This window comes from Henckelia pumila, chromosome 3 (genome assembly GCF_033568475.1).
Source record: "Henckelia pumila isolate YLH828 chromosome 3, ASM3356847v2, whole genome shotgun sequence".
Taxonomy (NCBI): domain Eukaryota; kingdom Viridiplantae; phylum Streptophyta; class Magnoliopsida; order Lamiales; family Gesneriaceae; genus Henckelia; species Henckelia pumila.
The window spans coordinates 190,112,158-190,125,168 of record NC_133122.1 but is presented as its reverse complement, the minus strand read 5'-3'; the positions used below and the strand labels follow the sequence as shown (position 1 = coordinate 190,125,168).

The following is a 13,011-nucleotide window of genomic DNA, read 5'->3' as shown; positions in this document are numbered from 1 at the left end:
CCCTAACAATATCTAAATTACAATAATAGGATTCCTGCCATTAAAACAAATTCATCATCTCATGAAAACCCCCACCCAGGAACCCACATTGTTTTATATTAGGGAATTTATCGCGCATGAGAAATAATCAGGAAATTGTTAGTTACAAAAATATCTTAAAATGGGACAATTTTACAAGGCTTGGTTTAGTTGGTTTGATAAACCTTGATAAGATTGTTAATCACATAATAATATATCGTGGGCTTCTGGCATAAATTAATGGCCTTAATATGACAATATCCCAATAAAAGGATGATTTTTCGAATTCGAGATCTCATATTGTAAATATTTGAATCCCGCGAATATATGTAAAGTAATCACATGAATTTTCTTGAGGTAATGTAATATACTATACCCAAAAAATTAAAATACGGTCAAATTATACTTACATGTCTGGGTCAATTTATTATCACAATTGGCCATAATGGTAAGGTGAAGAAAATGAAAAGGGTTCAATCTTTTCAAGTGATTGGAGGACCTCTTTCATGGAAGGTCTTTTTTGTGGCGCACTACATATGCAATTACACCCTAATTTAAGTAGTGCCAACAAGGCTTCCTCTTTCCCCTCCACATCAGCACGGATCGCCACATCAGCCATCCTCAAAATCTTGCACTTGTCTTCCTCTGCTGACGTGAGAGTTCCGATTGCTAAGCCGGGAACTGTTTCGTCGGATACGATGGCTTTTCCGGTCAACAATTCAAGCAACACAACACCAAATGCAAAAACGTCCCATTTCGAATTGGGCTTGAGGGTTCGAAGAGATTCGGGTGCGTAATAGGGTGAAATCCCGATCATACTCGGGCTTGGGCTTGGAGTAGGCCCAATGGTTGTGTAATCGTTGATACTATCCCTCGAGGCTGTGGATCGTTTGCTCCCGAAGTTTCTGGCGGATCCACCGGCCTTGGAACTGGTATCACCGGCGACGAGCCTTTCGAGGCCGAAGTCTCCTATCTTGGGCTCCATTTCAGGGCCCAACAGAATATTGCTGGGCTTCAAGTTTCCATGGACGTGCTTCTTGTCGTGGATGTAACAAAGCCCACGGGCCACACCTTTTGCTATCTTGATCCGAATTTCCCACGGTAAAGGACAAGGGGAGGAGCCAGCTTTTCCTGCACCCACCAGCAAATTAAAGCGCATGTTAGACTCCATGAATATCCTACTCGTCTAGGGCTAGGCCTTGTGCATGCAAAAGCAATGACGTTGACTTAGTTATCATGCGCAGTGAGCAAACGATATAAAATCATTTCAAGGGCAAGGTTGACTTGCAAATTTTCAATGTTTCGGTTACAACAGTCCCATTCAAACAAATTTTATTAATAGTCGTAATTTATTCGATTGTCCACATCTCAACACATATGCATAATTAATATTATAGAGTTGACATGACAAATTATAGGTCGTTAGATCTCCAATTAAGATAATACCTTAAAAGTAGATTGAACTAAACTCATAAATTATTATCATTCTCGATACATTTTAATCGTTTCAAGAAGAAATGGCTTCTTTCATTAATTCTACACTTGCCATCAAATAAATTTTCTTGTAAATAAAATCCAATTCAAGATTTATTTGAAATCATTGTACGAAGAATGCGGGATATATCATATATAATCTAGGTTAATGAGATCTTAGCACATGAATAATACCTAAATCATGTATCCAATGACTCGTATTTTTACACATAAGCGTAATTAATTATATATTGTTGACGTGACAAATTATGAGACATTAGATCTATCATTGAGCAAATACTCATGTGTTAGATTGAACTCAACCAATAATCTTTTTCTTTGGATCAAAATAGATGATTTATTTAATGATATGATATTATATTATACAAGAAAAATGTAGTGAAAAGCAAGAAGAATGAATGAAAACTTACTGTAACGCGCATTAGCGAGGCTACCATTGGGGACGAAATCATAGATAATGAGCTTCTCGTCTTGACCCCAGTAGAACCCTCGAATCCGAATCAAGTTGGGGTGCACCAATTTGGCGATCACTCTAATCTGATTCTCGAAATCCCTGAATCGATCCACGCCACTCTCCCCAATTCTTCTCACGGCCAACGTTGTACCATCTTCAAGCACCGCTTTGTACACTATGCTGGAACCCGACGCGCCTAAAATGTAAGCCGACGCCTTGAGCAATGTCTCCAATTCCAGCTCCTTTTCTCCGTCCACTGTTACAAGGGACCCTTTTTTCTGCTTTTGGGGGACTTGGTTCTTGAGAGAAGAATTCTCGGTGTCTGTGGTGCAGGGAGTACTCGTGGTTTCTGACGATGTTTCCTCTCCATCTTTGGCGGCGCCGTCACTTTTTGCCTTTGAGCAAGACCATGGTCTTAGACAGTGATATTGGCGCGAGGGTGTTTCAGAAGATGCCCAGTCGAAGTGATCTTTCGCGAGTTCTGTCTCCTTTTTGGTTGCGCCATCTTTGTTTTTCTTTTTCTTCAAATGATAAATGTAGATGAAAATTAAAATGAGGATTCCCATTCCGGCGATGTCACCGAGGGTAATTCCCAGGATTTTTCCTGTCTTGAGCCCAGTTCGTTTTCCTGTGGCGGTTTCGGGGTCGGTGGGTAAGGCTGCGATTGCTGCAGGTGGAGAATCGGGCAGAGTTGCAGCGGATGAAGGAATATTCGGGCAGAGATTGTTTAGTGGCTTCCCGCATAATCTCGGGTTGCCGGAATAGGATTTGATGTCTTGGCGAAAGAAAATCTCAGAATTAGGAAACGGACCTGAAAGATCATTGAACGACAGATCTATGGTCGCATTTGCAGGGATTTTGGCCGCAAATTCAGGCGAGATTTCACCGGAGAGTCTGTTGGACGAAACGTTGAAATAAGAAACTTTAGTGCCACCGAAATCTGGAGGCAAAGAGCCGTCGATCAAATTGGAAGACACGTCTAAACTCTCAACTGAATTAAACCCACCCGGCAGAGAGCCAGAAATCAAGTTGTTCTTCAAATAAACCACAGTTAAATTGTGGAGAGCTGACAGATTTTGAGGCAGTTGGCCCGAGAAGTTATTGTTGGAGAAATCAAGAACTCGAAGCTCTGAAGCGATTAACAGAGAGGAAGGAAGGGGGCCGGTAATGAAATTTCCTGAGAGATTAAGATATCTGAGATGTTCGATCATTCCAAGATCGGAAGGGATTGAACCCAGAAGCCCGAGACGCGGGAGTATCAAGCCCGTAACACGGAAATAAGCTTCAGCAGAGCCAGAAGTTCCACAGTAGACTCCATTCCACGAACATGGCATCTCATCTTTTTCATCCCAGTTCTTCAAAACTCCCAACGGATCACTCAAGATACTTTTTTTAAAAGACATCAAGAGTATCCCGTCAGTGTTCAGCCCCAAAGATTGAGCTTGAAGCATGAAAAAGAAAGCCAGATTCCATAAATGGAGTACACCAAAGCTCTTTGTGCCCATTATTCATCACCATTCAATTCATCTTGAAAAATTGAGAGGGGAATTGAGGCACAGAGAGTGGATTTATGACGCAGAAAGGGGCGGCCATGTGAAGGGAGCTTCGTGTGAAAGAGAAAGAAGAATGCATGCATTGAAGGAAGAGTCACAGCTCATTTAATAAAAACTCCAAATTTCTTCACCAAATTAAAACACCTTTGATGGTATCGCTATTTAAAGAAAGAAAAGATGGTACTTCGATAATGAATAAATAATTATATATGTACTCTTTATTTTTATTTTTTCTTTTACTACAATTATATACATGCAGCATCATATTTCATATCAACGGTGAATTTTCTTTGATCATAAAAAGTTGTGTGAATATTTAGTATGATATCCTTGTTAAATCAATATCTATTTTCAAATTAATTAACAGTAATTAATCAATACAATTTTAAAATAATGATTATGAAAGAAAAAAAAAATTATTTTAAAATGTATTAAAAAAATTTCAGTTATTGACGAGCTACATTGTAGGATTACCAATATCTAATTCATTTGATATCATGGGAGTTTTTCACATCATGCGTTGAAAAATAATGATTATGAGATAAAATAAATTTTATTTTTTTAGAAATATAATGTTCTTCAATTGACGAGATTGTACTTTAGAATATCTAACTATTAAAAGGAAGCCCATTTTCTATGTTCTTGAGCTTTGAAACTTGCTCAATTTCAAAAATATTCAAATAAAACACAAATTAATTTTTTTTTATAAAAAAATAGTCTTATTTTCAAGTGAGGAAGAGTTTACACTGCCGTCGTGTTACTTTCAGTTTCCCATTTTCAGTTTTTAATGCTAGCATGATTTTGACGTATTACTGGTATACTTGACAAATTCCATACTACCAGTTCATGTCAAAATATTGGAATTTTATTGATTGTTTGGAAATGCATATCCAAAAATTTTGAATGATGTTGTTATATAACTTATATTGAAAGAGCAAAACGCCAACTGCTTGTAGCTTATTTCATATTAAAGCTTTAAGTTTGGAACAAACTACAAAGTTTGAAATTCGAGATCAAATTATAATTAACCATCCTAAAAAAAAAAAGAAAAAAAAACAGTAAAACTTATTTTTTAAAAAGAAACATTATAACTTATTAGAAAAGGTGCAAATGAATTTGATACAAAACCAAAGACGATTTTCCTTGGTCGGAAATGCATGGCTGAATGTGGTTCATCCTTAATATTAACAAAGAGGTCCCAGTTCGGATTGCAATAAAATAAAGCACTAAATTAATCTTCTTTGCTTGAGTTGACTAAAGGAAAAGGAAAAAAAAGAAAAAAGAAAGCAAAAGAGATTTTTTTAATGTCGGATTGCCTTTTTGTAAGCAATTATTATATTTCCATAATCTTCCCATTTTCTTTCTCTTTCTCTTTTCCTTTTCCTTTTTTATTATTTATAACAGCACCCATCTTATGAGTAAAGTGAGTGTAGTGTGCTGAAATCTCATGCACACTCGGTTTTATTGACTCAAAACTTAACATGTATCGGAAAACACTCAAAATTCTTATTATGAGGGATAATCAGAGATTGGTGTTGTGAAACTTATAAATTTTGAATATTATATATCTTTTTTAGGATTTAAATTAGTTAATTTTCGAAATAATTAAAGCGAGACAGTGTATGAATAAATAAATAATATTAGTGGATCATTATTGCAGAATCTCACTTTTTATTGCTAACAAACCCGTCACCGTAGGATCTCTTGCATGTGACAAAGAAATTAAAAAACAAAAAAAAGAGTAACAGCCTAACAGGTCATCAGTTACGTACACCATTAAGAAAAATAGTTTATAAATCGCTGTTGCAAAACAAAATTGGTTTCAAGAGAAATTTTAAATTTTGGACAATTATTTATAAATATTGGTAATTTATTATTTAGAACTGCAAAAGGTTAGGTTAGGTTAGATGTTTGGATCGAAGTAGTAGCCCTCTAAATTATAGTAAGAGTTGGTATGTTGTCACAAATTAAATTGGAAATAAATGTCAATATATATTATCGACTCATTTTTAGGAAATTGCATGAATTGACATGCGTCACGTAAACTAATATCTTGTGACCTTACAAGCAAAGTGGCCCTCTAAATTAAGCCCTACCATTAACTCTTCTGAAAGCGTGACATACTGTCAACCACTTGTGAAATAAATTAATAATTTTTTAAAATAAATGAAATTACTTAATGTTTGACATGTCATTAAGTTCTGTTATTTTAAGGAATAAGCATATCAGAAAATTTGGCCCTACTACAAAAAATAGGTTATAACTTTTGATAAATGTGAAGGACTAAGGATAAAACTTAAATCCCTCTGCCAATATTTTGATATTATTCATCTTGTTTCATCTAAAGATTCTACAAATGATTATTTGTTTCACGTAACGCTTAACTCAACTTTTACAAACTATTAAAATTATAGGTCATACTATTATCCAATATATTAATTTAGTGCTTCTTATTTATACATTTTGAAAGAAAATATTTTTGTCTAATGTGTACGTGTTTTATCTGACAGAGAGTTGTCATCCATAAGTCCCCCACTCATTGAATTCTTGAAATTTAGTCGCGAGAACCAAAATTTAAGTATAAATGTCTCCTCTGGCTGGCCTATATAAAGCCCCATTATCGTGTGCAAAAAAACCGACTCAGCTAATAACACATTTTGCATACTATATAGCTTACATCGTATAATTGAGTTGCACCTGATAAATCATAAACATCAAGTTACTGCAGTTTAAAAAAAATTAAAAATAAAAATAGAGTTACTGCAGTTCGCCATGTCGAAAATGCCATCAGGGGCCAAACAAACGCGTGGATGTGTATAAAAAGTACACATAATTTGTCCAATTTATCTAATTAAGTAGTCGAAACAAAGCTTTTATCCTTGTTTCAACTTTAATGTTTAAAAAAGAAAAAAAAAACAGAGAGAAAATTAAAAAAGAAAGAAAGAAAGACGCATGCATTATATGGCATACACAAACATATAAACAACAACTGTAAAAACTACTCATTCACCATTTCCTTTCCTTCCCCGAAGGAAGGAACCTGGATGGGCTAAACTGTTGGATATCAACATTAATGCCGGAGCAAGTGCAACCATCAAGCACGAGCTCCGCCACGGCTGCACCGGTGGCGGGACCGTTCAAAATCCCCCAACAACTATGCCCCGTTGCCACATAACACCCCTTTATGCCCGGAACTTCACCAATGACTGGAACACTGTCGTCCGTACAAGGCAGAAAGCAAGCTTGCTCGGCTTTCACCACAGCTTTCCCCTCAACCAAGTGGCTCGACACGCTGCTTGCGACCCTTTTCAGGACTTGTATTGATTCTGGCACAGGGGTAACATGCTCCGGATCATCTGGTACCTCTGCTTCCGATGACATCCCACATATGTACACCTCTCCTGTAATGTGCTATGTCAAATATTGTTTCTTGATTCCAATGTTACCACAAACAAATCAAATCAAAATCAAATCAAATGTTTAATTGATGTATTATAATATCACTGAAGACATATTAACTAAAATATATCACATCATTTATCATATCATGTGTATATAAAAATATTACAGGAGGAGGGGACGGACGATTGATTGGTCGGAACTTGGAGTGGAGATTAGTGTAGTACCTGTAGGACGTGGATACACCTCAGGATCCATGGGCTTCCCTCCTTGGGCCGGATAGTAGCTCAAAAACAAGGCATGGGGAGTTATCTCATCAGGATTCTTGGGCTCCAAAATGATGCTATGGGCTTTAAGCCCATACACCCTAAATAAAGAGCTCAAGATTGAAAGCTTTCCGGTCCAAGGACCAAGTGCCAACACCACCGCATCCGCCTCGATCTGCCCGCCGTCCTCCAAAACCACCGCCGTGACTCCCCCCTCCGACGTATTCACCGCCTCCAATTTTTTTATGACCACCTTCACTCCATACTCCTCCACGGCTTTGGACAACAGCGTCTTCGTAAACAGCTGTGGGTGCACTTGGGCCGTCGTCTCCCGCGTCCCAATTGTTCTCGGGCCTTTAGCCGGCCCATCAACCCAAGCCGGAACATCGCGGCTAGGTTTTCTGTTCAATCTCTCCGATGTTGATGTAGATTCGGTAACCGAGAGGCTGAGAGTTGTAACGGGGCGATAACCGTACAATTCAGCGCCATTGAGCTCTTCGGCGAGTGAACGGTGGAGATTGAAGCTGGCGCGTGCGAGAGAACCGACGGAGCCACCGTCGCACCAGTCGAGGGCAAGGAATCCGCCGGCCTTCCCGGAAGCAGCGCAGGCGATAGAGGATTTTTCGACCAGCGTGACGGCGGCGCCCCTCTTTGAGAGGAAATATGCAGTGCAAACACCAATGACACCTCCGCCGCAAACCACAACCTTCTTGGGGGTAATTTGAGCGTCCATAGGTGAAGAGCAGCGGATTGCGGGCTCAAACGGGTTGAAAACAGGCTTTCGGATTCGGGTTGGATGTCTCTCGAGGGTCAACTTTGGAGCCGATATACTTGTTGCTATCATATTTATTATATAATATATATATAATATACATTCAAGAAAGTGCCGAGCTGTTGCCTGTCGCAGTGGGGGAGGTGTCGTCACTTTGTATGTATTGGACAAATATTCAAGAAAGAGTTGATGGTAGATATTTCCAGAAGAAAATAATAAAGTAATGCTATTGTGAGACATTTTTACGGGAGATGGGTCAATCCATTTATAATTTAAATAATGGTTAATTATAATTCAACCAACAAATCTAAACAAAAATTAATGATCAGTCTCTGTCAGAAAAAAACTTTGTTTAAACTCTCTGGTCCCACATGTTTTGTTTCGGATAAAATTCAGTACAAAACATGAAAAATATGGTACAAATACATGATATTTGAGTATCAAATGTGTTAGATCTAGTATAAATATATGATTTTCTAGAACTAAAAAATATTGATATTAATAACACATTTATCTTATTTGAAGGAAAATCGGTACAAAACATTGAAAATATGATACCCATATGTGATTTTTGAGTACCCAATGTGTTAGATCTGATACAAATATATGATTTTTGAGTACTCAAACACATGTTGCAAGTTCACATTAATAAAGATGTTTAGATTTTATACTTAAAATTGTATTTTTGTACTCGATCTTGAACAATTAGTGTTCAAATATCTTGTATTTGTACCATATTTTCAATGTTTTGTACTTAATTTTATCCGAGTAAAATAATATGGGCCCAGGAAGTGCAAACAAATTTTTTCTGACAAGGGACTGATTCTTAATTTGCTTTTGGATTTAGGAACTAAACACCAATTCACCCTTCAAATAATCCATGATTCTAATGGGATCTTTGGAATGTTAGGATTCTCGGCTGTTCCCTTCTATTTAAACAAAATTTTGTATGCCCTAATTTTGATATATCTCCCAATTGTACACCAGTTTCTCTGATTTACACTTAATTTGGCTCCGAATTATTCGTCCTCACCGGCCAGGAGGCGAGCCTACATGCCGGCCCCGCCGTCATGCTGTCTTACGTCATCTCGGCCTCTCCGCCTTGCTTGTTGTCTTACGTCTTCTGCTACACAGGTTCTCCGTCGAAATCCCCGTTGCAGGTTGATACACTTTTGATTCACGTGACACTAATTACATTGTAATTTTCAAACGTTTTTTTTTGGGTTCAGTTGCACTTGCTCGTGATAGATATTGAATTTGTTCATTTACTCTAAAACAAGGGCAGAACCAATATATTTGAGATTATATGCGATTCTTTTTTCGACAATAATGGTTTGTGTGATCTGTGTGTAATTAGTTGTTTATCAGTTCATCTAAATTCCCAAAATATTAGTGCTCGATTGATTGATATTAAGATCCTTGCAGTTTATGAATTTCAATCGATGTAAATCCTTGTGTTGTCTCACATGTGAAAAATGCATTCCTGAATGTGTACTCGTGACCACAGTTTGTGTGCTACATTTTCTTTTTCTTGAGTATTTGAACCGATTGATTGTTAAAAAAGTTAACAAGCAAACGACCAAGTATGTAGTATTTGAACTGATTGATTGTTTCTTTGGCATTAGAAATGGCTAGATCTTCTCAGTGGCTGTCATACTTTTTCTTGTTTTTCTGTTGGATAATTAAAACCAGATATGGAGAATGAAGCTGAAACTCATATTAAGAAAGGTAATATTTTTCATTTTAATACAGTCTTTAATTTTTTAAAGTACAAATGTTTTTGTTTATATTGAAAATGTATTACCAGAACATCATTTCATATTAATTAGTTATTAATTTCGACGGAATTCTAAACTTTTGGAAATGAAATGTATTCCATACGGAAGGAACTTAATCAAAAAATCTTGACAACAAAGTTTGTTTCTTCTCCTTGCTGCTTCTGTCTTCAAATCATTTCTTTTGTTTCTTCTTCCTCGCTTAACCTCTTTTGAAATATGAAATCTTTACTTTAAGTTCAGGCTTTTTTTTTAGAAATTGAACAATTCACTCAGCACCTGAAGCCTTAAGCTATTTAATTTGCTAAGAACAATTGTAGCACAAATTTCAGCTCTAATTACTCTTCTTACAGCAGCCTAGAGTCAACAAAAAAAAAAGATTAATTATAACTTAGGATTTATAAAAGAGAAATTTATAGTATACTCTCATTCAAAATTCCATACCTTTGACAAATCTGGAGATGAATATATTATACCTCAAAATACTTCATATGATGCATTAAGTACACACCACTATCAACATCTCTCTTTCTTGATTGCCAACTCAAGGCAACATTTTCAAACTCATACAACAAAACTTCATCGGCTTTCACATGATTTTTTTCTTTCAAAAACTTGGACATTTGATTTTGCTACAAATTGGAAACATATAAGACAATGAAAATGTAAAAGATATATTTTAGATTTATGAAAATTATGTTAGATACTTTACCATTATTTGGGCAACATGAAAGAAATAATTTTCATCATCATTATACTTCCTGTTATTCAAATATTGAATTTTTTCTTGGTCCAATTTGATAGCAAAATCAGCAAAGTGATCATCTAAATGGAGTGACACAAAAATTTATGTTTCAAAAAAATAAAATAACTTCCAATTAGTGAAACATTATTATTTAAATTATATATATAATAAATTTCAAATAAAATCTAATTCCTTTTACCATGTCGACAATGCTCAAATCTCCACCATGTTCACTCAACCATGAACTCCAAATATTTCTCATAGTAGCTTCATTGGTTTGCAAATTAGAATCATCATGAAGAAGCTTTTGTAAATAATTCTATTGGATAGAAAAAAAAGTCATCAAAATCAAGAATCAAATTACAAACATTAAAAAATTACATAATGTGCGAGGTTGAAACAAAACACATATGCTGCTTGTTTTTTTTCCCTTTTCTTCTTCATTGATTGAGAGACACCATGCATCAATGATAAGAACATGTACATTGTTTGAAAGACTCAATGAAATGATGTCCTTCCTTGGAACAATACATATAAGACGATGCTGAAACAAAATCTCCCTAATTGTAATAGAAAATCAAATCATAAAAATGAAAAACTGAATTAAAAGGTGAACATATAAAAAATAATATTAATTATAGTTCATGAACACTTACTCTTGACTCAAAGTTTCATCAACAAAGAAACAGTAATCGATGATTTTGTGTTGTCGATCCATATCAAAGAATATGTTTTTGTTTGTATTCATGAAGTCCGACACATATCTCATTTCTTCATTACCAAGTCAATACTCATTTGATTCTATTTTTTTGTATTTGACTCCACCTCCAACAGATAAAATAGCTTCACTTAATTCTTGTTCAAACAACACATCATTAGACTTCTCTTCATTAGTTGCTACAAAAACTTTTCTTTGTTCTGGTATCAAAAGATTAAAAGAAGGAAACTCTTCAGCCAATTTTTTCATAACCAAGAAGTTATAAACAATATCATCTATATACTTCTGAACTTTAGGCTCACAAAAGAACTTCTGACTCTCCGATAAATCAGGTTATTGAGAAGAAGTTGCAGCACATTTCTCTTCCACTTTCTTCTTCATTTTCAACAAACATTTCATGTGATGATTGGACACTACTGAGATGTCCCTCTTAAACAAAAACAAAGTTTCATGTATATCCTAAAATTATGAGATAAATTAAAAAATATGACAACAAAGTTTCATGTAAAAATAAATACTGTTGAAGAATAACAAAAAGACAGTAATTTACATCTTCTGCTGTCTTGTGGATATCCGAAACAGTAGGTTCAGTATCAAGTAGTTTATATCTGATAAATCTTGAAGATTCATGCACTTCATCAAAACCTTCTTCATTCTTTTTCACACTTTGATTTTCTTCTTCTATAACCTTTGTCCTATCATGCAAACCAACTGGGTAGATCCCGATAACCCATTCCCCTTGCCCATAATCCCCAACTGCTGTCTCTTCTCTAATTCTGGTGCGGATCCTCTCAGATGTCCAATGTTGAATCAAAGGTGGCATACACGGTTCAGCAATGCCATGCTATTTCAGTCTATGGAAATATAGAATTTGCAACAACTTACAACCACTAACATTCTTTACCTTCAAATTGAAATTATATTAGTGGTTGTGTGTTATTGTTGCAAATTCTATATTTTCATAGACTGAAATGGAATGACATTGCTGAACCGTGTATGCCACCTTTGATTCAACATTGGACATCTGAGAGGATCCACACCAGAATTAGAGAAGAGACAACAGCTGGGGATTATGGGCAGGGGGAATGGGTTATCGGGATCTACCCAGTTGGTTTGCATGATAAGACAAAGGCTATAGAAGAAGAAAAATCTAAGTTTGGAAAAGAATGAATAAGGTTTTGATGAAGTGCATGAATCTTCAAAATTTATCAGATATAAACTACTTGATACTGAACCTACTGATTCGGATATCCACAAGACAACAGAAGATGTAAGTTACTGTTTTTTTGTTATTCTTCAACAATATTTAACTTTACATGAAAATTTGTTGTCATCTTTTTTAATTTATCTCATAATTTTAGGATATACATGAAACTTTGTTGTTGTTTAAGAGGGACATCTCAGTAGTGTCTAATCATCACATGAAAAGTTTGTTAAAAATGAAGAAGAAAATGGAAGAGAAATGTACGTGCTGCAACTTCTTCTCAATTACCTGATTTATCGGAGAGTCAGAAGTTCTTTTGTGAGCCTAAAGTTCTAAAGTATATAGATGATATTGTTGATAACTTCTTGGTTATGAAAAAGTTGTCTTTAAGAGTTGCCTTCTTTTGATCTTTTGACACCAGAACAAAGAAAAGTCTTTGTAGCAACTAATGAAGAGAAGTCTAATGATGTGTTGTTTGAACAAGAATTAAGTAAAGTATTTTATCTGTTGGAGGTGGAGTCAAATACAAAGAAATAGAATCAAATGAGTATTGGCTTGGTAACGAAGAAATGAGATATGTGTCGGACTTCATGAATACAAACAAGAACATATT

At 35.5% G+C, this 13,011-nt stretch overlaps 2 protein-coding genes across 2 annotated transcripts; both read right to left on the bottom strand.

The window, feature by feature from the left end:
* Positions 1–381: 381 nt before the first annotated feature.
* LOC140890880 (probable LRR receptor-like serine/threonine-protein kinase At4g37250) lies at positions 382–3,655 on the bottom strand. The gene is made up of 2 exons (XM_073299017.1): positions 1,923–3,655; positions 382–1,149 (listed from the first exon to the last, which is right to left on the bottom strand). Exons 1-2 carry the CDS (start codon positions 3,469–3,471, stop codon positions 449–451), a joined length of 2,250 nt encoding a protein of 749 aa, XP_073155118.1. The 5' UTR covers positions 3,472–3,655; the 3' UTR covers positions 382–448.
* Positions 3,656–6,294: 2,639 nt separating this feature from the next.
* Positions 6,295–8,145, bottom strand: LOC140891988 (D-amino-acid oxidase). The gene is made up of 2 exons (XM_073300708.1): positions 7,146–8,145; positions 6,295–6,920 (listed from the first exon to the last, which is right to left on the bottom strand). The coding sequence occupies exons 1-2, from the start codon at positions 8,026–8,028 to the stop codon at positions 6,526–6,528; spliced, it is 1,278 nt and encodes a 425-aa protein (XP_073156809.1). The 5' UTR covers positions 8,029–8,145; the 3' UTR covers positions 6,295–6,525.
* Positions 8,146–13,011: the final 4,866 nt, after the last annotated feature.